General features: G+C 43.6%; 1 protein-coding gene across 15 annotated transcripts in view; it reads right to left on the bottom strand.

Annotated features, from left to right (window-relative positions):
- Positions 1-204: 204 nt before the first annotated feature.
- Positions 205-25429, bottom strand: part of lrrfip1a (leucine rich repeat (in FLII) interacting protein 1a) — an 86545-nt gene continuing 61320 nt past the window's right edge. For 4 of the 15 annotated variants that reach the window (XM_041863017.1, XM_041863026.1, XM_041863034.1 and 1 more), the window contains 8 exons: positions 15670-15822; positions 15403-15474; positions 14559-14729; positions 12669-12761; positions 12369-12461; positions 11978-12070; positions 11684-11831; positions 7544-10775 (listed from right to left, as the gene is read on the bottom strand). In XM_041863017.1, coding sequence (XP_041718951.1) covers positions 7795-10775; positions 11684-11831; positions 11978-12070; positions 12369-12461; positions 12669-12761; positions 14559-14729; positions 15403-15474; positions 15670-15822 — 3804 coding nt within the window. In that variant the 3' untranslated portion in view covers positions 7544-7794. Of the gene's footprint in view, positions 1127-1496; positions 1602-1724; positions 1805-1963; positions 2085-4237; positions 4288-7543; positions 10776-11683; positions 11832-11977; positions 12071-12368; positions 12462-12668; positions 12762-14558; positions 14730-15402; positions 15475-15669; positions 15823-16683; positions 16786-19728; positions 19807-22053; positions 22117-22563; positions 22609-22916; positions 22992-24129; positions 24196-24441; positions 24508-24959; positions 25002-25091; positions 25167-25429 lie in introns of those variants that run through there. The other 11 variants (XM_041862957.1, XM_041862987.1, XM_041863005.1 and 8 more) reach the window with 9 other exon arrangements.

Here is a 25429-nt window from a genome sequence, read left to right as displayed (position 1 = left end):
TAAAATAATGTTTCTATGTGACATTACAGGGTAGGATTAAAAGTAAAAATTGATTTTCAAAACCTCAGAGTTTCTAACGAAAGGTAGGGTATTTTCTTGCTCCCCGCGTCATCGCGACTGTTTGAAAATCACTGTTTTTAAAATGTTCTAACTTGTCACCTTTTAACTTTATTTTAAATTTTTTAACTAAATTTACAAATGCACCATTTTCACATATGTTGACACTGGTATTGTGCTGGAGATAATGAAAACGAGGTTGAAAAGTGGTGGAGTTGCCCTTTAAGAGACAACAGGTAAACATACACACCCAACCATGGTAAAATGTGCTCATACTTTGGCTTTAGGACACAGATAAGAGAAATGCAGGGTATAAGAGAAAAAATGTAAATACACACACAAAAATGCTCTCACATCCACAGCACACCATGTTAACCCAGTTCAGTTCAGTCCACTGAGACTTGGGGCCATGTCCAAGTAAAGGTGAACATAGGGGGTTGAGTGAGGCGGCGGATGGTTCCGGACAGAGGGACATTCAGTGTTAGTCTGTACACTGGGGTTGGGGGGTGGACAGGAAAGTTATGTAGCCAGTCGCGGTCCAAAAAAACCCATCTAGTCCCAAGTCGCCCCCAGTCGCACCGCATTTCCCACAATTCTCTGGTGCAGAGCAGCACCATCCCCTGGTAGCAGAAAATTAGACATATAGACTTACTCTTCCCCGCCAATTAGTGCTTGGTAGGGGCTTTCTGGGTGTCATTTACTGTGTCATATATACACCTATGAAGAATTCTCATAATTGGAAAAACAAACAAAAACAAAGACATTAAGAAAATGGCACATTGCGCGTGTTTCTGTTCTGTGCGCTAGCGATTAGGATAACTCAAGTTTCTTAAAGTTTTTTTCATATGGTTGCGAAGCAGATGGAAAGGCAAGCCCAATGCAAGGCGGGACACTCCCTCCAACGTGGGCAGCCATTGGTGGACAGACAGGATAGGGGTGGAGTTATGCTGCCAGGTCATCGTTAGGGAGTCGTTGCCGTGGAGCGATTGGCCTTCATCTTGTCCAACCGTTTGGAGAGGTGGCTGTTGTTCGACTCAAGTTCATCTATCTTGTCCAGCGCTGACCGCAACTGCCGTCAAGGAAGGAACAGAAAGAACAAAGATCAATCATTAGACTTTATTCAGAATTCAGAAAATCAACAATGAATCAAAAACACAACAAATTGTGTACATTATAACCCAAGTGTGCACTTGTTCACTCCCCTTAAGATTTTAAAGGATTAGTCCATTCCTTTTAAATCCATGCAGGGAAGTCTATTAGTGTACAGTTCAGGTAAATGAGGGAGAAACTATTCCATTCTATTCTCTTCCACATGACCATGGAATTCTATCTATTTAAATTATATCAGAAGCAATGTTCTGAACATTGCAGACCCCTGACATCTGGTCTCTGCATAGGAGCTTGATTCAAGCCACATAACTGACAGCTGGGGGCCATACCTCCCTCTGCAGCTTGCGTTTCTCAGCCTTCAACTCGTCCTCCACTTTCTCTGCGTTCTCTGACACACCCTTGTAGCGGGTCACCTGACCCTCTAGCCTAGTAACCTGCAGATTGGTGATTGGATAGAGTACATGAGAATCTCAGCCAATAACGAGTCAAATTAGCAGTAATTGGATCTGTGATAATTATCTCTTTCCAATCAACCTGGTTAATGACAGTACGCTTACATTCTGTTCCAAAGCTGTCACATCCTGCTCCGATTTGACAAGTTTGAACTTTAGGTCACTAAGTTGCCTGCTGGCATCTCCTGCAAATGTGGGAAAAAAGAAAACAAGGTCTGATGTGCCAATGCAGTAGATACTGAATATGAATCATATTAAAATAACATTGCTAGAACTAACATTCATTTTTGTCTTGAGTCATTAATTTCATAGTCAAAACACGTTACAGTATCTGTGGATCTTACTCTGCAGGTCTTGTATGTGTGGGTATGTGCCGTTCTCCAGAACCTCGCCCTCCGGGCTGGAGTCCTCCTCAGTCCCGTTCCTCTGTTTCTTCTGCTCTACTTGGGCCTTCAGTTTCTTCACCTATAAGGAGGATCACATTCAGGACATAGTTAAAACATCTGTCTGTATGTAAGTGAGTGACTTCACAATTCGGACCAGTCACCCATGCAATCTAGGCTTATCGGCTTATCATTTGAGTCAAGCATTATCAGTTAATCTCTACACAATTTAGCAGCAAGTTCATTTTAGGTCATACATATTCAAATTGCAGTTGTATGAAACAGCAACACGAACATACAGGTAACTGCCAAAATAAAGGAAACACCAACATTAAGTGTGTTAATAGGGCGTTGGGCCACCACGAGCCGCCAGAACAGCTTTAGTGCGCCTTGGCATAGATTCTACAAGTGTCTGGAACTCTTTTGGAGGGTTGCGACGCCATTCTTCCACGAGATATTCCATAATTTGGTGTTTTGTTGATTGTGGTAGAAAACGCAGTCACAGGCAAGTGTTCAATTGGGTTGAGATCTGGTGACAGATGGCTATGGCATACATCGTTTTCATGCTCATCAAACCGTTCAGTGACCACTCGTTTCCTGTGGATGGGGGCATTGTCATCATGGAAGAGACCACACCGATCAGGATATAAATTATTCACCATAGGTTGAAGGTGATCACTCAGAATGGCTGTGTATTTATTGGCGTTTATCTTGCCCTCTAAGGCGTTGAGTAGACCTAAACCATGCCAGGAAAATGCACCCCACACCATAACAGAGCCACTAGAACCCTCATCTCAATCGCACTCCACACTGCCCTTTCTCATCTGGACAAAAGGAACACTTATGTGAGAATGCTGTTCATTGGTCCTCTGTAGCTCAATTGGTAGAGCAGCCAGGTTAGTGGGTTCGAACCCTGGGACAACCAATACGTAAAAATATATGCACACATGACTGTAAGTCGCTTTGGATAAAAGCGTCTGCTAAATGGTATATTATTTATATTATATTATTTATTGACTACAGCTCAGCGTTTAACACCATAGTGCCCACGAAGCTCATCACTAAGCTAAGGACCCTGGGACTAAACACCTCCCTCTGCAAATGGATCCTGGACTTCCTGGCGGGCCGCCCCCAGGTGGTAAGGGTAGGCAACAACACATTGCCACGCTGATCCTCAACACGGGGGCCCCTCAGGGGTGCGTGCTTAGTCCCCTCCTGTACTCCCTGTTCACCCACGACTGCGTGGCCAAGCATGACTCCAACACCATCATTAAGTTTGCTGACGACACAACGGTGGTAGGCCTGATCACCGACAACCATGAGACAGCCTATAGGGAGGAGGTCAGAGACCTGGCAGTGTGGTCCCAGGACAACAACCTCTCCCTCAACGTCAGCAAGACAAAGGAGATGATCGTGGACTACAGGAAAAAGATGGCCGAACACGCCCCCATTCACATCGACGGGGCTGTAGTGGAGCGGGTCGAGAGTTTAAAGTTCCTTGGTGTCCACATCACCAACAAACTATCATGGTCCAAACACACCAAGAAAGTCGTGAAGAGGGCACGACAATGCCTTTTCCCCCTCAGGAGACTGAAAAGATTTGGCATGGGTCCCCAGATCCTCAAAAAGTTCCACAGCTGCACCATCAAGAGCATCCTGACCGGTTGCATCACCGTCTGGTATGGTAACTACTCTGCATCTGACCGTAAGGCGCTACAGAGGGTAGTGCGTACGGCCCAGTACATCACTGGGGCCAAGCTTCCTGCCATCCAGGATCTATATACTAGGCGGTGTCAGAGGAAGGCCCAAAAAATTGTCAAAGACTCCAGTCACCTAAGTCATAGACTGTTCCCTCTGCTAACACACGGCAAGCGGTACCCGAGCGCCAAGTCTAGGTCCAAAAGGCTCCTTAACAGCTTCTACCGCCAAGCCATAAGACTGCTAAACAATTAATCAAATGGCCACCCGGACTATTTGCATTGACCCCCCCCCCCCCTAATTACTAATTAAACTAATTAGTTTAATTAGTAAATATTTTCTTAACCATTTTCTTAACTGGATTGTTGGTTAAGGGCTTGTAAGTAAGCATTTCATGGTAAGGTCTACACCTGTTATATTTGGCGGATGTCACATTTTTCTATTGATTTTATGTGATTTACCTGTAGGTCTATGGCCAATTCAGTGAGTTCAGCTAGCGTAATGGGTGACAGACTATGGATGGATGTCCTTACTCACCTGTCCTATCAAGTTCTCCCGCTCGTCAACCAGCTTCCTCAGACGGATCTCTGAAAGAAAAACTGGCTTTAGAGCTGATCTGCTGCATTTCAGTATTGCTGAGAATGTTTGCAACAAGTTTGGACAACTGCTTACAGTATTAAATGTCTCACATAACTTCTCAGCATTATCTGTATAACTTTGAGTAAGCATCTATAACTCAATCAATACACACTTTCATTACGTTCATGCAAGAACAATCATAAGAACTTGAGCATACAGTAAAACCAATGTTAACATACCAGGGGTTGGAGGAGCCAAGTACATGGACGGGGAGGGGCTGAGTCAGGGTGGGAGGCGTTTAGTCACTAGATGCATGCAATGGAGCAGGTGTCCATTGGGAGAGTGTAGGTGAGGGGTGGGGTTATGGTTAGCATGCAGAAACTGTGAAGAGGAGGGTACACAGCCTCTAGGGCTAAACAGCTAATGGATGAGAGAAGTTGAGCCTAAGATATTATGTTTGTGAGTCAATGAGACTTCTATTGACAGGCAGACAACACTTATAATATAACACTACATAATTAGTATTATACTGTGATACATTACTAAAGATTCTTTCTCAAAGTTGGTAATGACTTATTTTATTCAATCATGAAAAGGGTCACAAGGTATTTCCTTACAAAAAGTGCACATGAATAAACATTTAGACCAGTGATTAACAAGGGAGTCATATTCTTACACTGTATACAATTTGTCTAGCAGTCATATCATATGAATTCAGGAGCCATGGCATATACTGAACACAAAGCAATTGTACAGTGTGCACATGACAGCCTAGGGCTTGGATTTGACCTGATATCATAGCCTACATGGAATTGACTTGTAACATGGAGGATCTTTCTGCCAATTATTTTAATGGCATGAGAGACTTAATCCCAATCGGTTCGTTTTTCTCTTCATCAAAAGCCACCAAGCTAGAATATATTTTTAGTTCTGGGCAAACTTTTGACGAGGTTTGGGCGGTATACCGTATTTGGAAATAGCCAGGGGATGGTTTTTCAATACAGTCAATACCATTGAAACTATTTCTTTGAAGTTTTTCAAATAATCATAATATTTGTAGCTACACCTGCAGTCCACTTGTGCAATACGTTAGCAGATAAAGCAGATCACGTTCTTCATTTCACTTGTCACATTATTTTACATTATGAAGCTTACCGTAGTTCCCCCAGAACAGTTGAGCCAGTTTATTTTTATTAATTTAAACCTTATTTTACCAGGTAAGTTGACTGAGAACACATTCTCATTTAAAGCAACGTCCTGGGGATGAATGAGCCAATTGGAAGCTGGGGCTGATTAGGTGGCCATGATGGTATGAGGGCCAGATTGGGAATTTAGCAAGGACACCGGGGTTAACACCCCTACTCTTAATATGTTTGTTTGTAAATAGCACAATGGGAGAAAGCGGGAGCAGTCCAGCTGTGTATTGACAAGGGTCGCGTTTTATTTGGAAAGTCAAGTGTTTTTTTTGCTTCAAGAGTGATCAGGGAGGTGCAACTATAGTTTTCCTTCACAGAAAATACAGAATTCTCATCTGAGTGGAGAAGTGAAACTGAAGCACAAAAGTAGTCTGATGCTGAGCAGAAATTATAATAAGCATTTTAGATCTGCGTTTACAAAATGCAGCAAGATATGTCTTATGTGTTTTATATTTTTTTCCTGCATGAAAAACACAGAATTCAGCGTTAACACGACACCTAAGTTTAACTTGTTAGTTATCTAAGTAAGTGGCTGAATTAGTAAGGTGACGGGGCAACGTATGGCGTTAGCTTTCTGCCGTGCATGCAACAAAACGTTATTCATTTGCACAATGTCGGTCGTTCACATTCGCTTGTAAATGTCCAAACTCACCAAGAATGACATTTGGTAGCTCCTACCGATATATGTATAACTTTGTAAGCTGGATTGCCTGTCTTTGCAATTAGTTTATTTTCATTTGGGCTTGTTAACATATTTATCTAGCAGCCTCCATGGAAATTCACTATTACTTGTGCTAATTTTGTTAGCATTCTGGTAAGACGCCCAACAGGCATTTTTTTTTTTTTTTTGGCACCCCCTTGTGTACTAGGCAAGTAATTCCGTAAATCACGGGATGAGAGAAGGACGGTATGACAATATGAAAATCTGAATATCATGCATTGTAAGGTAAACATCGTGCCTTGAATAAATGCAAAAAAAAAAAAAAGGCAATCAATCAATATTATATTATTACAGTATAGGTATATAGGTGCTGCAGATTTATATGAGAGTATGGGCAATGTAACCTACCAGGGCCAATGCGTTCCAGGCAAGTAGTAACACATTTGATTGATTCTACTTATGAACTACTACTAGTCTTAAGTCAAGGTTCTTAGTTGAATCAGGTGTGTTGCTGCTTGTTTGGGGAAAGAAGCCTGCCTGGTAATTATTCACCCCTTATGGCAAACTTCCCTAAAAATGAGCTAAAATACCCACATGCAGTGAAGTCAAAGTATTTGGACAGTGGCATATTTGTTGTTGCATGGCCATCATATTTCTAATGTCCATCATAGTCAGCTTTAATTTGAGGGTTTTTCATCCAGATCGGGGTACCTTTTTAAAAATGCCTGCACTTTTTGTACATTGTCCCCCCATTTTAGGGAACCAAAAGTATTTGGACAAATTGACTTGTGTGAATTAAAGTAGTCAAAAGTGTAGTATTTGGTCCCATATTCCAAGCAATGACTACATCAAGCTTATGCCCAATAGAAATGTATGGTAAATAATGTATTGTGTCATTTACTTTTGTTGTAAATAAGAATATAATATTTCTAAACACTTTTACATTAATGTGGATGCTACCATGATAATGGATATGGATTAGAGGCATAAATATAATCCCTCCCAGAAATGCTAACCTCTCCTGTTATTGGTAATGGTGAGAGGTTAGCATGTTTTGGGGTTATGGTCTTTGTGCCTCTAACTTTCTCACTCATCATTATTCACGATTATCCGTAATCATGGTAGCATCCATGTGTTTAGAAACATATTCTATTAAAAGTGACATACATTATTTACAATTTTTAATTTCTATTGGGCACAACATAATCTGAAACACAACCAAAACAAACTGCAAATGCATCCAACAAGTTTATAGAGTCACAAGCTTGGTGTAGTCATTGCGTGCTAGGAATATGGGCCCAAATACTACACTTTTGACTACTTTAACACACAAATGAATTTGTCCAAATACTTTTGGTTCCCTAAAATGGGGGGACTACAGTATGTACAAAAAGTGCTGAACAAAAAGTACCCTCAAATTAAAGCTGACAGTCTGCACTTTACCTCATATTCATTGTATCATTTCAAATCCAAAGTGCTGGAATACAAAGCCAAAACAAAAAATATGTCACAAATACTTTTGGACCTCACTATATAGTACATTGAATAATACTTTTGGAAGGAATTTGAATGGTTCTTGCTTTGGCTGTAGTAGTTGAGACTCTGCACTTACTTTCATAAATATTTGCTGTTGTTTATATTGAGGGCAGACCTAAAAACTAGGCCATCCGGCAGTCCTCTTTCCCCTTGCCTTTTCCTTTCTTGCTGCCCTTTTTCAAGCCTGTCCTAGATTGCTCATTGTCGCCCCCTGCTGAATCCTCTGTACTTTGACTACTTTCTCTTCTACCCTGCTGTGACCCATACTGGATTGCCTCTTCCCCCTCCTCTAGTGGCCAAGCCTCTACCTCTGTTGCATTCTGCTGCCTCTCGCTCTCTTCTACACCATGCTGTTCAACAGTCACACTCACTCCCTCCTGTGCAATGTCTTTCTGTTCATATGTTACACTAACCCCTTCCTCTACAGTGATTAGCTGTTGTTCTTCATTCACGTTCTGGCCCTCAACTATGGTTTGTGCTTTTTCTTCAGGGCTTTGGAGCTCCTCTGGTGCACTATCTGACCACCCTTCAATTGATTGCTGTGCCACTATCGTGCTAACTCCCTCTACTGTGTGCTGCGGTTTGTCGTCCTCCTCTTTATTGTTAGCCTTCGCTCTACCTGGCTCTACCTCTATTTTGTATCCTACCGACATCGTTCTCACCTCCTGGCTGACCTCCTCTTGGGATATTATTGGGAATACATTTGCAGGAACCACCGAATATATGTCAGAAAAGTCAAACGATTGACCCTTCTCATTTTCATCACCGTCCTTCTCCTCGTCATTCCCCTGCTCACTGGGTCCAGGTACCTTGTTACTCTCCAGCTTGGCCTCAATGGGATCATCTTGCTCTTTTGCTTTGGCCACCATAGTGCATGGTCCACTTTCATTGTGGCTCTGTTCCCTAAAAGAGTCAATTGTCACCAGAGTTTCTTTTAAAGGGTCCTGTGGTCGTGTTTCTGTATAATTCAGCTCAGTCTCTGTAGAGATCCCTCCATTTGATGCCTCTTCTGCATCAAGTGTTTCTAGCTTGTTGTTTTCATGCAAGTGCTTGTCAGTGACTGGACAACCAGGTAGATCCACCAATTGTTCAGGCCGTCTTATGGTCTCAGCAGCAGGGCAGTTGCTGTCGAGCGATGTGCTACAACATTTCTCATCTGATGAATTGTTGCATTTCTCTACATTTGCCATGTCTTCATGTTCAAGTGCATTTGTACACTCTTCTGGGCTCCCAATTTGTTTATCCTGACCTGCCTCTTTTAGGTCTTGTGTCGCATTTTCGCTAGCATGGTCTGGGTGAGTAGTGACACCATCATGGAAGATAAGGTCTTCAGGTTCCACACTCTTCTCGAGCTCCAGTCTTAGAACGATGGGACTGTGAAAGTTATTCCCCTGTTCCTTTGTGTCTTGGATTGTTTGAGCCTCTTTAACTGAGACCTTGATTACATCTTCTTCTTTGACATTGTTTGAATTCCCAGCTGTGGACTGTTTCGAGTCCAATGGACATTTTGGGTCAGCTGAAGAGTTCAAGCAGTCTATAAAGTTATCAGGGTTGGTTGTGTACCCTGACTCGTCCTTTTGGGTACCAGTATTTGTTGTCGATTCTAATTCCTCCATAGGGTTTTCAGCGCTGGTTATACACTTGGAGTGGTCAACAGGATCAGCAATACCAATGTTGGACTCAAGGCATACTACTGATATCTTGCCTTCTGATTTCTCTGATTCCATGGTAGGTTTTTGTTTGTCCTTTTTAATTTTCTTCTTTTTCTTCTTCGTGACAACTTCCTCACTCTTAGCTTGGTCAGTCAGAGATACTTCAATGGTAGGCTCCTCGCTTTTAACCTCTACTCGTTCTTCTGCTAGTTGTTCTTCTTCTTCTTGTGCTTTTTCTTCAGGGCTTTGGAGCTCTCGTTCTGGTGATCTACTGGTCCCCTCTAGAAGCTGCTGTGTCTCTATTGTGATAACCCCCTCTCCTAGCTCCTCTACTGGCTCCTTATCTGTTGGGGTGGAGACCATATCCTTTTCTGTTTTGCTCATCTTATCTCTGTGTGTTTCATCACCTTGTTTCTCTCCCTTCCTCTTGCCTTTCTTTTTCTTCTTGCCTCCTTGGGCCTGTGGCTGCGTGTCAGTGGTCTCTGGTAATACACACACCTTTTTTGTTTTCTGAGGCTCAGGTTGAGGATCAGGGTTTGATTCGACTGGGCTCTTACTAGTATCAAGGTCTGTCCCTAGGCTAATCTGTGTGCTATTTGTCATGGAGACTACACACGTTTCTGTTGTGCTCTTCTTATGGTCTTCCTGCTTTTCATCGCTTTGTGTCTCTCCCTTCTTCTTCTTGCCTTTCTTCTTCTTGTTGCCTGCTTGGGCCTGTGGCTGCAGGTCAGTTATCTCTGGTAACGCTTCAGCCTTTTTTGTTTTCTGAGGCTCAGGGTTTGATTTGATTGGGCTCTTACTAGTATCAAGGTCGGTCCCTTGGCTAATCTGTGTGCCATTTTTCATGGTGTCCTCAATGGTTTCCCTAGGCGGAGGACATGAATCTATACTTTTCACAACCTCTTTACTCAATTCGATTTTCTCTTGTTCAGCTGCTACACCATATTCTGAGGTAGGCTCTTTTGAGGACGTCTCTTTGGTGTCATCACTACTCTTGGCAACTTTGGTCTCTGCATCATCTGCCTTGTCATTTTTTATTCCCATTTCCCCTTCAATTGCGACCTCTACTCTGCCTTGCCCTGTCTCCTTTATACTTGCTGCTTCGTACCCCTCCCCCGCTCCTGTAACCTCTTCCTCAGGACCTGTTACAAGCCCAAGTACCTCAGAATCACAGACCGGTCCACGTTTGACCTCTACTACTGGTATGCCATTGTCAGAGTCTTTGTTGACATCACTGCTTTCAATCTCAACCTCTTCCCCCAATGTGGGCGAGAATGGCTGAGCCTCCCTTGATGTTTCTGTTTCAGAAACACCAGCAAGGCTACAGGGGGTGGGCGAGATCAGATGGTTCTCTTGAGCCTCCTCCTCGTATGTATCCTCTTGCTGCCTGGACCTTCCTGGATCCACCACCTTATCTCCTCTACTTTCCAACTCCATCTCCTGAGCTCTGCCTAGGAGACCATGAGGGGATACCATGAGGGTGATATAGGCCAAACAGTGTGACCTGGAGTTTCAAGTGTTGACATTTTTCTGATGATCAAGATCTCTCAGTTGAACCTGGGCCAATTAGCGCAAAGCGGAATTTGAAAGAATTGGGTAAAATCAAACCAGCATGGAAGAGGAGGTGGAAAATGAAGAAGAAGAAGAACAGGAGGAGAGCACCAAACAAAGCCCTTGATCCCAGATTAATCGTCAAGGCAGATGAGCAGGTCAGAGGTACCTTAGCAAGCTGCAAATCTTAAACTCTGAAAATGTCTGCTGTGGTGTTATATTGCTTTGGGACTGGCCAGAAATGGACAGGTTCGTGACTTTCAACACAAACAAAAATAATTGATAACCTACATTGAATAGCCCAATTCATGGATTTATTCATTGTGATCCATGTAATGATCTGGTGTAAACACCAACCAACTATAACACCACAGAAAACACTTTTGACATTTATCAGGTTGAAGCAAAGAGTTTATAATAAACACAAGGTCAACATAATTTCACCAAAGCAATCAGCCTAATGACCCTGGACTTACCTCAATATTAAACCACTATGTAGGATACACATTTTGGCACCAAAACAAGGGTGTTTACACCATCTGCTTTAATCATGGTTCAGATACATGGATTAGTTTAAATGCATCAGGTGCAAGGGTTGCAATGGGTTGGGAGGAGAATCAGTGGTGAAAGCTTAGAAGTTAGTCGCAGAAGAAGTCCAAAACCTATGTCAGTCAACCAAACTCAGGTTAAGTCTACAGGTTTGCATTAGGCATGATTTAAGCTTACAAGTTAGGTGTAATTTGGAAACGCTATGAGGTAAGCAGGAGATTACAACATGTAGCGATCTTTGTCCAGTAATGGTGCTTACCAAGCATGCTGTTTCCCCCTTCCATGGGCGACGTCTGGGAGTCCTGAACCAATTGAGAAGCTGGATCTCCACTGGCTGACCCTTCAGTTCCCAACTCCAGCGTTTCCCCATTGGTGGTCAGGTCAGGTCTGAGGACAATTCCATGTTTCTGGGCAGGACATGAACACAAACTGATGACAGGCTTAATAATCTCACAACAGTACATTTTAGCCACATAACTACAATAGAGAAACCCTGTTTCAGGGGCCACTGTTGCATATTCCGAGCTCCGACTCCCATGAGATGACAAAGTACCTTCAGAATATCTTTTAGCTGGACCACCTCATCCCTGAGCTCATCCCGCTCATTTCGGATGGCATCCGAATACTCCTTCTGCCGCTCTAAGGCCTGAGCAGCGCCCCCAGTGGGGGAGGAGGAAGTGCAGGTGAAGAACAAAGGAAGATATGGGTGAAGTAAGTGAAAGTGAGCATAGAGAAAGTGAGGGAAGGTACAGTATACAGTATCAAGCATTCATGCACTTAGCTAGCATCAACTTCTCTGCCTAAGTAAATAAGTGTATTTTAACACCACAAAGCAGGTGAACATATCACAATGTGTGGGGGTTTACACTTGCATACATACACCAAATGCTACCAAATTGAACATGTACTAACAAAACTAATGGATTAGAGTTCACAGGGCATACCCCAATCTTTTTATCCTTCCACTCCACGGTTTCCTGCAGGTCAGAGATTTCCCTAACAAAGCTGTCCTGCTTGAGACGCATCTGACGGATCTCCTGGACAGCGGAAACGCAGCAAGATGTGATGGAATAAACAGGAGAGAAGGAAGTGTGTTTGAAAGGAGTGAGAACAATAGATGATCAGCATGGAGGTGAGGAGACAGGGAAGTTCAGAAATAAGAAAACTGAAAGGTGACAGGTAAAGTCATTTTGGCTGTCCTGACAAGCTTGGGGGTTTAATTTCGAGGATGCCCCCAGACTCACTGTTAGTAACTCCTCGCTCTGTTTTAGCATCTCCTTCATCTCGTTGAACTGGAACTGCAGCACGCCGTGGGCATGTTTCTCACGCTCAAAGTCCTGGGAGAAATGACAGATGTTTGAATGGATTTGCATAATATACATTTGCACATTTTGTTACGTTACAGCCTTATTCTAAAATGGATTAAATATATATTTTTCTCATCAATCTACACACAATACCCCATAATGACAAAGCGAAAACTGGTTTCTATAAATATTTGCAAATGTATTACAAATAAAAAACAGAAATACCTTATTTACATAGGTATTCAGACCCTTTGCTATGACACTCGAAATTGAGCTCAGGTTTCCATTGATCATCCTTGAGATGTTTCTACAACTTGATTGGAGTCCACCTGTGGTAAATTCAATTGATTGGACATGATTTGGAAAGGCACACACCTGTCTATATAAGGTCCCACAGTTGACAGTGCATGTTAGAGCAAAAACCAAGCCATGAGGTCGAAGGAATTGTCCGTAGAGCTCCGAGACAGGATTTTGTAGAGGCACAGATCTGGGGAAGGGTACCAAAAAATTCCTGCAGCATTGAAGGTCCCCAGGAACACAGTGGCCTCCATCATTATTAAATGGAATAATTTTTGAACCAGCAAGTCTCTTCCTAGAGCTGGCCGCCCAGCCAAACTGAGCAATCAAGGGGGAGAAGGGCCTTGGTCAGGGAGGTGACCAAAAACCTGATGGTCACTCTGACTGCAGCACTCCACCAATCAGGCCTTTATGGTAGAGTGGCCAGACGGAAACCACTCCTCAGTAAAAGGCACATGCCCGCTTGGAGTTTGCCAAAAGGCACCTAAAGGACTCTCAGACCTTGAGAAATAAGATTATCTGGTCTGATGAAACCAAGATTGAACTCCTTGGCCTGAATTCCAAGCGTCACGTCTGGAGGAAACCTGGAACCATCCCTACCGTGAAGAATGGTGGGGGCAGCATCATGCTGTGGGGATGTTTTTCAGCGGCAGGGACTGGGAGACTAGTCAGGATCGAGGGTAAGATGAACGGCGCAAAGTACAGAGAGATCCTTGATAAAAACCTGCTCCAGAGCGCTCAGAACCTCAGACTGGGGTGAAGGTTCAACTTCCAACAGGACAGCGGCCCTAAGCAAACAGCCAAGACAACGCAGGAGTGGCTTCGGGACAAGTCTCTGAATGTCCGTGAGTGGCCCAGCCAGAGCCCGGACTTCAACCCAATCGAACATCTCTGGAGAGACCTGAAAATAGCTGTGCAGCGACACTCCCCATCCAACCTTACAGAGCTTGAGAGGATCTGCAGAGAAGAATGGGAGAAACTTCCCAAATACAGGTGTGCCAAGCTTGTAGCGTCATACCCAAGAAGACTTGAGGCTGTAATCGCTGCCAAAGGGGCTTCAACAAAGTACTGAGTAAAGGGTCTGAAAACGTATGTAAATGTAATATTTTATTTATTTATTTTTAATACATTTGCAAAAAATTCAAAAACGTTTTTTGCTTTGGCATTATAGGGTATTGTGTGTAAATTGATGAGGGGGAAACAACAATTTAATCCATTTTAGAATAAGGCTGAACCGTAACAAAATGTGGAAAAAGTGATGGGAGTCTGAATACTTTCCGAATGCACTGTATATACAGTTCATGTTTATAATCATCCATTATTGCATTACTATAGGCACCTATAGTTTCCAAAAGGTACCATCTGGCTAATGTCAATCCCAGTTTCCACCTAATATCGCCCTCCTCAATACCCCTTTCTCTTTCTATCCTAACTTTCCCCTTCATCTTACTGTAATTGTATATTTCTCTAGATCTGGCCCTATCCTTTCTCTCCCTCTCCATCTCTCCTTCCCTCTGATCTATCCCATACCTTGCTCTTCCCCTCGTACTCGCGGCGTGACTCGGACAGCAGCTCCTCTAGCTCCATGAGCGAGTCCTTCAGCGTGTCCACCTGGTACATCAGGTTGTTCTTCTCGTTGTCCAGTTGGGCGTTGGACACCATGGCCTTGCGGTACTTCTCCTCCACCTCCACTAGGGTATCCTATAGGAAGACATGCCCATTGGTGTATGCACATGGGAACACAGACACATAGACAGACAGACTGAAAGACACACAGACCCTCACACAGACCAATATCCAAGGAGGTATTGTAACATCGCTGCCACTTCCATTCTCTATACTCCGTTCTGATGGTTTCAACTGGGAGGAACGATCAGAAACATGGAGAATGGAGGGCATGGATAGAATTCCATGGACATAATTCGTATTCAGAGGGAAATTATGTGATGATGTTAGGACACAAGCAACAGTTGCCTACTACATGCCTGTGGGGTTATTGAATTTGACATCAGGACAGCTTAACTTGTTGACTGCTTTGAAAGTAAGCTGAAAAATGCATAGGAAAAGACAAGCAAGCCATCTAGCCTGAAGGGATACATAAGAAAATAATTCTAAAACATTCATTAAATATTAGTCAGGAGGACTAATCATTGCTTAATAGGAGGCTCTCAGGTACTTTAACACTGACAACTAAAACTACCATTGGTTAATTCTGAGGAAGTGCAAAACTATTAATGGTTAATTGTAGGGTAGTCTAAAGTTTAGACTAAACCTATCATTGGTCAACTCAAAAGCTAGGGAAGGGAAGACTAAAATCATATGAATATTAACAGGGCCTCAGACTGGGTTGCGTTGGGTCAGTCCAGTAATGTACCTTGACTTCTTTGAGGCTCTGCATGTACTTGGACTCCACATCTTGGATCTGATCCTTCAGCTCATGAATCTCCTGGGGTGAAGAGCGTGGCAGGGTTGAGGAGAGAGACAGAAGCATGCTGCGACAGGGTTCGATAGGTGATGTGACAAGCACAATGATAGGTAGAGAATGACGTGCAGAGCAGTGTGTGCTGTACAGTGATGGGCTCTTAAAGAGTGGAAGTGATGGAAAATGGTGCTAGGACCCCCATGTTTTTGTAACCTTTACCTTGATCTCTCGTATGGAGGTTTCTGTGTCGCCAGTGATGGACGTTTCGCCACTTCCTCTCCGAGAGGAAGACCCGCCCAGCGAGGCGAGGGTGGCTGCTGATAGGGTGGAAGCGGCTCGAGATCCCTTTTCCAGGTAATCTCTGTCCTCCACCTGGGAATAACGGGGAGATACTGTTAGAACAGGGGCCACATCATGACTTTAGGGCCTAGAATAGCGGCCGGAAGGCCTTGGATTCACACTCAATGTCCCCATCACTGTTTTACCTTACTCCACTTTGTCTAATCACATTATCCCTCACAAGCTGTAGGGGGAAGTCAGTAATCTTTTCATTCAATCATAAACCATGAGCAGTTTAAATGTTGTTATAACACACCAATTACTGGGTAAGTTAAGAGTGCATGCCTAATTATATATATTTTTTTACAGCTGTCTGAATTTCAATGCCTTGCAATGTTCATTGTTATGTTCCGTCACATATGACAACTGCAACATATTACAATCAAACTGTACCTGAGTATTCAGTATGCTATGTTAGGTATGGGAAATGAACAATATGAGTATCAATCAGCATCAATACTGGTTACAGGAGTTCCTACATTCTAAAATAGTTCATGGTAGTTCTAGTCCACAACACAGACCATACTGTTGTTAGTCCCATTTGTCCCATTCTACAAAGACTCTCGTTTCATCTACAAGACACCATCCAACTGCATGCTATAGAACAGCAATTCATCTTTTTTATTCACTAGTGCCCCTGTTGATGAAATCTCTTCAGTTCTAAAAGCACTTTCTAAGGTCTCCTCTCACCCATCTTCCAGGTGTGACAACGACCATACAGTTGGAGTTGACAGCACAATCCAGGCTACCAGTTCACACAGCAAGTCAGACAGTAATTAGTCTCTTTAGGTCTACCCTCCACTCCACACAGAAGCAGCCAGTCTTTCTATGTAAGTTGAGACCACACAGCCATGCCCTGGCATGACTCTGGGCGGGCAGGGCTGCCCCACTCACGTTGGATAAATTGGGGATGGTCATGTGATCCAGGTCTCTGGGCAGGCCACTGCTGGTGGCCACGCTGCGCAGGAAGCTGGCCACAGAGTTGCAGTCATCATCCTAGTGGCCCACCAGGGAGTGCAATAGGACAAAGTATATTCAGGTAGGGCACTGTATGAATCCCTATCTCTCACACTGCCTCTTTCCAACCAAAACTTGTGTATGAATGAACACACAATCATGGCCAAATGGAGAATCTGTGTCAAACGGAACAAGGATCGGCCTACAGCTGTATAGAATAATGAGCATACTAAACAGTAGACACAGTAGCCCACATGCAAATTAATTCCTGTAAAGAAATACTTTAAAGTTAGATTACTTGTTAAGGGAGGATGACCCAGCATACCAGATGTCAACTAGTCTTCATATTCTTGCCACTGGTTAATAAAATATCTGCCCAGAGTTGACTATTCAAACCAGAGGCTTTTCTGGGCAACCTCTCAACACAAATGAGGTACAGCAAGAAGTTGTACTGGGTCTCAGATATCACCTTGTCTGTTACAATAATAATCTCAGTCTGAAAGATGCCAGTTATGTATTTATTAGGGCTGGCACAATTACTGTATAACCGCGTAACCGATAGTTATGGAAAATAAAATAACCGTCATAACTGTTTAAATTGTATATATACTTTTTTTGTGTGTGGAACGAACAGCTGACTGAAGACGGGACGGCCAGTTATTTGAGTGGTTGAGTCCATTTCTGCGGTAATATGGACTCTTATCAACATGATTAAACTTTGTTGCTCCTTTCTGAAACAAGCAAGATGCTGTAGCAAACATTCTACATTCCACGGTAACGTAGAATGTTAATTCAAATGATGTTAACTACTGTGGCTCTGTAATGTCAGTTGAGTTGAATAACATGTTGATGAGTACTCTTCCTGCTTTTGCTCCCTGCTTTGCTCCTATGGGTACACTCACAATGGCCGCCAGTCCACCCATTACACCACTATTGACTTGAACGCGGACACCTGTTCTATTAATTGTATTTCTATGGCAGCACATGCAGTCACGAACGGAGAGGAGAAAAATCTGTATTTTTGTTATTACGGTGACTGCAGTCAATTGGCTGGCCAGTAACCATCCTAAATTCCATGACCGTCACAGCTCTAGTATTTATCTAAAGTTATGTATTTCTATCCCTGTTGTCTAACAAAACACAAATCCCAAAGCACAGGGCAAATCCAATATTTATTTTGGCATGACGCAGCATCCTGTTTCCATTGATCATCCATGAGATGTTTCTACAACTTCATTGGAGTCCACCTGTGGTAAATTCAATTGATTGGACATGATTTGGAAAGGCAAACACTTGTCTATATAAGGTCCCACAGTTGACGGTGCATGTCAGAGCAAAAACCAAGCCATGAGGTCGAAGGAATTGTCCGTAGAGCTCCGAGACAGGATTGTGTCGAGGCACAAATCTGGGGAAGGGTACCAAAACATTTCTGCAGCATTGAAAGTCCTCAAGAACACAGTGGCCTCCATCATTCTTAAATGGAAGAAGTTTGGAACCACCAAGAGTCTTCCAAAAGCTGGCCGCCCGGGCCAAACTGAGCAATCAAGGGGGAGAAGGGCCTTGGTCAGGGAGGTGACCAAGAACCCGATGGTCACTCTGACAGAGCTTTAGAGTTCCTCTGTGGAGATGGGAGAACCTTCCAGAAGGACAACCATCTCTGCAGCACTCCACCAATCAGGCCTTTATGGTAGAGTGGCCAGACGGAAGCCACTCCTCAGAAAAAGGCACATGACAGCCCGCTTGGAGTTTGCCATGAGGCACTGTAAGGACTCTCAGACCTTGAGAAACAAGATTCTCTGGTCTGATGAAATGAAGATTGAACTCTTTTGCCTGGATGCCAAGCGTCACGTCTGGAGAAAACCTGGCACCATCCCTACGGTGAAGCATGGTGGTGGCAGCATCATGCTGTGGGGATGTTTTTCAGCGGCATGGACTGGGAGACTAGTCAGGATCGAGGCAAGGATCAACAAAGCAAAGTACAGAGAGCTCCTTGATGAAAACCTGTTCCAGAGCGCTCAGGACCTCAGACTGGGGTGAAGGTTCACCTTCCAACAGGACAACGACCCTAAGCACACAGCCAAGACAACGCAGGAGTGGCTTCGGGACAAGTCTCTGAATGTCCTTGAGTGGCCCAGCCAGAGCCCGGACTTGAAACCGATCTAACATCTCTGGAGAAACCTGAAAATAGCTGTGCAGCGACGCTCCCCATCCAACCTGACAGAGCTTGAGAGGATCTGCAGAGAAGAATGGGAGAAACTCCCCAAATACAGGTGTGCCAAGCTTGTAGCGTCATACCCAAGAAGAGTCGAGGCTGTAATCGCTGCCAAAGGTGCTACAACAAAGTACTGAGTAAAGGGTCTGAATACTTATGTAAAGTTGATATTTCAGTTTTTTAGTTTTAATACATTTGCAAGAAATTCTAAAAACCTGTTTTTGCTTTGTCATTATGGGGTATTGTGTGTAGATTGATGAGGATATATATTTTTTAAAATCCATTTTAGAATGAGGCTGTAACGTAACAATGTGGAAAAAGACAAAGACTTTCAGAATGCACCGTATAACACCATACATAAAACAAACAAAAACGATGAAGGTTTACTTTAAAGGTAGACTCAGCGATATGACGTAGATGCAAAAAGTGAACAGCATAATGGGTCAATTTCTGCAACTACTAAGAGCGTTGAAGCGCGAGTCTTAACTTCTCTGCTGTTTTGGTGCCCTGGCTACCACGCTTTACACAGCGTGAAGCGAAACATACACATACGCAGATCCTGTGTGTAACTGTGTGAGAGCGAAATGTTGCATCTCGCTCATCTCAATATCTCCATCGTTGCTCATGGCAACGTCATTTCGCTGAGTCTACCTTTAAATCTTAAGACAATATAACTAGTCCACTGTAAAAGAAAACTCTGTTTGTGATTAAATGCTCGTGCCACTCTAATGCTCCATGGCTGGACAGTGTGACTGAGGAGGGGAGCTCACCACTGGGCTGGCACGGGCTGAGCTGGCCCTGGAGGAGGCCCTTGAACTGCTGCCGCGATAACTACTGTACTCCGAATGCTGGGGAGGGCACATACACACCATCATCAGTGTGCACGCACACAACGCACACAACACACACGTGCACGTCTGCAGTACCCACTCACATACGCACACCAGGCGACAAGTAGAGAACTCCTAAGCCCAACAGAGTTATTCAGTGCACTACATTAACATTCACAGGGAACTGAACCCACAACCTGCAAGCACCATGCTCCAACCAACTGAAATGTAGCGCCAAAGTTAATGTGTGTCATATCAACAGCACAAACACAGACTTTCACCAGAGCTAAACACACTCTGGAAACTAAAACTCATGACTGAAAAACAGAACACATCATACAAATGCTAATAAAATAACCATGAACAGAACACACCTGTCATACATTCCAGTTACTCACAGACATGCCCTACACACACATACAGTGAGGGAAAAAAGTATTTGATCCCCTGCTGATTTTGTACGTTTGCCCACTGACAAAGAAATGATCAGTCTATAATTTTAATGGTAGGTTTATTTGAACAGTGAGAGACAGAATAACAACAAAAAAATCCAGAAAAACACATGTCAAAAATGTTATAAATTGATTTGCATTTTAATGAGGGAAATAAGTATTTGACCCCCTCTCAATCAGAAAGATTTCTGGCTCCCAGGTGTCTTTTATACAGGTAACGAGCTGAGATTAGGAGCACACTCTTAAAGGAAGTGCTCCTAATCTCAGCTTGTTACCTGTATAAAAGACACCTGTCCACAGAAGCAATCAATCAGATTCCAAACTCTCCACCATGGCCAAGACCAAAGAGCTCTCCAAGGATGTCAAGGACAAGATTGTAGACCTACACAAGGCTGGAATGGGCTACAAGACCATCGCCAAGCAGCTTGGTAAAAAGGTGACAACAGTTGGTGCGATTATTCGCAAATGGAAGAAACACAAAAGAACTGTCAATCTCCCTCGGCCTGGGGCTCCATGCAAGATCTCACCTAGTGGAGTTGCAATGATCATGTGAACAGTGAGGAATCAGCCCAGAACTACACGGGAGGATCTTGTCAATGATCTCAAGGCAGATGGGACCATAGTCACCAAGAAAACAATTGGTAACACACTATGCCGTGAAGGACTAAAATCCTGCAGCGCCAGCAAGGTCCCCCTGCTCAAGAAAGCACATATACAGGCCCGTCTGAAGTTTGCCAATGAACATCTGAATGATTCAGAGGAGAACTGGGTGAAAGTGTTGTGGTCAGATGAGACCAAAATCGAGCTCTTTGGCATCAACTCAACTCGCCGTGTTTGGAGGAGGAGGAATGCTGCCTATGACCCCAAGAACACCATCCCCACCGTCAAACATGGAGGTGGAAACATTATGCTTTGGGGGTGTTTTTCTGCTAAGGGGACAGGACAACTTCACCGCATCAAAGGGACGATGGACAGGGCCATGTACCGTCAAATCTTGGGTGAGAACCTCCTTCCCTCAGTCAGGGCACTGAAAATGGGTCGTGGATGGTATTCCAGCATGACAATGACCCAAAACACACAGCCAAGGCAACAAAGGAGTGGCTCAAGAAGAAGCACATTAAGGTCCTGGAGTGGCCTAGCCAGTCTCCAGACCTTAATCCCATAGAAAATCTGTGGAGGGAGCTGAAGGTTCGAGTTGCCAAACGTCAGCCTCGAAACCTTAATGAGTTGGAGAAGATCTGCAAAGAGGAGTGGGACAAAATCCCTCCTGAGATGTGTGCAAACCTGGTGGCCAACTACAAGAAACATCTGACCTCTGTGATTGCCAACAAGGGTTTTTCCACCAAGTACTAAGTCATGTTTTGCAGAGGGGTCAAATACTTATTTCCCTCATTAAAATGCAAATCAATTCATAACATTTTTTACATGCGTTTCTCTGGATTTCTTTGTTGTTATTCTGTCTCTCACTGTTTAAATAAACCTACCATTAAAATTATAGACTGATCATGTCTTTGTCAGTGGGCAAATGTACAAAATCAGTAGGGGATCAAATACTTTTTTCCCCTCACTGTATTAACCCAATTCAAACACTTGCTTTGCAATTAGTGAAGCAATTTCCTCAACTCTATCTCAAATTATAGGCCCGGAAGAAAATATTCCTATCAATCTTTCGGTTGAGTACTCAAACGGAAAGGTTAGTGACCTATTAGTCATCTATTAGGTGCAGAGGGGATATAAGATGTTACAAGGTAAGGACACGTGGGTTTACTGCCACACACACAAACACAATCCCACAATGCATTGGGAGGCTTACACGAGAGCTGGAGCCGGTGACCCGTCGAGCCCCACTGTACAGACTGTCCTCATATAAAGAGCCCTGCAGGGGTGGGATCGGACGTCACACACACACACACACGCAGGCGCACACACACACACAAACAGGATTGAAACAACATAACGATATTCGCAGCAGTGCTCTCAGAGACATATTTGCTAGTCCACACGACACAGTGACATAATCATAGCCGCTTCTTCAGTGCACAGTAACTTCTCCAGTAAAATCCAAACACCCAAAAGTAAATTGTTGCTACTATAAGTGCGATCAGAACTTCTTGATAATTACAGAATGGCTCCTATAGCCATTGGTTACACTATGAAACTAAAAAAGTACTAGAGTGCTTATTTTCAAGATGATCTTGTGATAAAAACCGTGTCTTTCAGGTGACAATAGGCACATTGGTGAGCAACGCATGTGTTACAGGTAGCATATTAAGTATCATAATGGGTGGGGTCAAATGTCACACTAATGAATGGCATCACAAACCCTGTGATGGCGCCGGTAGGAGATCTGGCTGAGTAGCCCGGATGACTAAATGGAGTGTGGGTATAGTAGGGAGGGGGTAAGAATACTTGTCACAACATGTATTCACACTGTAGTTAGTGCCTGGGTAACAACAATGTTAAGACCATGTGATCTAGCCTGGTCCAAGATCTGTATGTGCCGCCTTGCCAACTACAACGGTAATTGTCACGCCCAACATGTTGGCAAGACTGCAAAAACTGATCTGGGAGCAGTTCTGGGAGTGCACGCCTCAGGAGAGGTAATATTGCCTTGATATAGGATTTTAAGTATATGTGTGTGGGTGTGTGCCCATGCATGCGTGTGTGTGAACAGACCTCGTAGGAAGAAAGCCGTTGCCTAGAAGAGGACAGACCATTGTTGCTGTTAAGGTCAGAGGAAGCATAGGATGCCTAAGATGAGGGAAAGAGGGAGAGGGGGAGGGATTGAAAGAGAAACAAGCAACACAGCAAGAGAGAGGAAACAGAAATGACTAAGAAACCTTAGTCGATATGTGTTTTGATGTAAAGGCAAACGGCCAATGACAATACCATTCAGTGGCACTCCACACAACAACACTACAGAACGTACACGGAATGTACAAAACATTAGGAACACCCTCTTGCCCCCAGTTGCACCCTCTTTTGCCCTCAGAACAGCCTCAATTCGCCAGGGCATGGACTCTATAAGGTGTCGAAAGATTTCGACAGGGATGCTGGCCCATGTTGACTCCAATGCTCCCACAGTTGTGTCAAGTTGGCTGGATGTCCTTTGGGTGGTGGACCATTCTTGATACACATGGGAAACTGTTGAGCGTGAAAAAACAAGCAGCGTTTCAATTCTTGACACACTCAAACCGGTGCGCCTGGCACATACTACCATACCCCATTCAAAGCCACTTAAATCTTTTGTCTTGCCCATTCACCCTCTGAATGGCACACATACGCAATCCATGCCACAACTGTCAAGGCTTAAAAATGTAACAAGTGACATCAATCACCTGGTCAATCTATGTTGTGGAAAGAGCAGATGTTCATAATGTTTTGTACACTCAGTGTATATAATGAATTCAAGGGGTGTCTCTGTCCATGACCATTATTTTTGCAGCTGTAATTTCACATTCACACAAATTTATAGTGTCTTTCCAAAGTTTCAATAGTGATAAATGAAACCATGCCGACTCATACTAAGCCAAATTCATGTCAAACACACTTTTGGCATAAATACATTTGGCATAAATACTGAACAAGAGAACATATCTCCATTTAAAGCTAAAGGCTGCTACTCTAAAGAGAGTGTTACAGCAACAAAAAACACCCAGATGAACTGGAAGAAAAAAACAACACACTGGGTGAGAGGAGTCAGACTTGCAGATATCACTTGAGTCAATGGCTAGTGGACAAGCCATGCGGAGAAAGAGAGAAGAAGAGGGAGGAGTGAGTATAAAGTAAGATACACATATCGCTCAATACATTTGGGGTCAGAAGTGGAATCTAGCATTCAGTAGTTAACACCAAAGTGTTAATGCATAGTCAGTCACACAACACCCACTGGCTGCAGGTCCAGTCTGGAGGAGCGAGAGACCCTGCTAATGCTCTCATCACTGAGTCTGGAGCTCTGAGAGTGGGTGAGGAGGAGAGGGAGAGATAACCCCTGGTGTCTACAACAACATTAAAGAAAAGACTGCTACCAAACACTCCACATTTCTGCCTCAATTCATGCCCTTAGAAAGCGGAACTTGCGGAGTTAACTCTATCTTATACAGTTCAAATGATTGAATTCAAATGGTTCCTTATTGGCAGTAGGGCTATTGCCAGAACTCTAAAAGAAAGAAAGAGGGAAAGAGGAAGAGAGGGAACCCACCGGCTGCAGATCTAGTCTGGAGGAGCGAGAGACCCTGCTAGTGCTCTCATCAACGAGTCTGGAGCTCTGAGAGTGGGTGAAGAGGAGAGAGAGAGAGATAAAGCCTAATTAACTGCAGGGCTCTTAACTACAGCACACCATGCTACACGGCACCCCCCTGCCTGCAAAATAATAACCAGAACTACCCTAACTGAAGCCGAATTTGAACAAAACGAAACAGTCAAGAAACTGCAAGTATCTTGGGAATAGTTCAGTGTGGTCAAGAATGACCTTTTTGTCAATATAAACAGTCTACTGATGGAATAAGGAATACGGAAACAAACAGTATGGAATTGGGTGGTATGGAAACCCCAGTATCGTGAAAATCCCTCAATGCGTACGTAGTAAACACACACATTTCGTCAGCAATCATTTAACTGAAATCAACTTTAAACATGTCCACTTGAACCTATTGGCATTCATCCATTTACCCTGCTGGAGACTAGCCAGGTACTACAGGTTAAAGACACACTACTAACCCGACTGGATATAGCACTGTACTCATTGTCATAGCCGTTGCTCTGTAAGGGACAAAAGACATGCAAATGAGCAAAAAAACAGCAATCATTTTTCAATTTGGGCTACTCGTAACGGTCATAGTCTTTACATACGTCTCGATCTTTGTGTTTGTGTTTCTTCTTTTTCTTGGACTTCTTGTCCTTCTCCTGTGAAAGGGAGGAGGAGCCCTGATAGAGGGGGATTGAGGAGAGGAGGGTAAAGGTGTGTGTCAGGACGCCTCTCCGCCCATGGGAAAAGCCATCATGGAAACAGCATACATGGAGCCACACCCACGAATTACTGATATGTCAAATTAATGTCACAGAAAAAATACAACACATGCGCAAGACAGGATGGGGCAACAGATTTTAATGTGAATATTCTAAAATCCGCATAAAGAAAATATGCTAATTTTCCCACCAGTGGTGTGTTTCCACAAAACGGACTTGTT

The sequence above is a fragment of the Coregonus clupeaformis genome, chromosome 4 (genome assembly GCF_020615455.1).
Source record: "Coregonus clupeaformis isolate EN_2021a chromosome 4, ASM2061545v1, whole genome shotgun sequence".
Taxonomy (NCBI): Eukaryota; Metazoa; Chordata; class Actinopteri; order Salmoniformes; family Salmonidae; genus Coregonus; species Coregonus clupeaformis.
The sequence above is the reverse complement of the archived record's forward strand: the minus strand, read 5'-3'. Positions and strand labels throughout refer to the sequence as shown.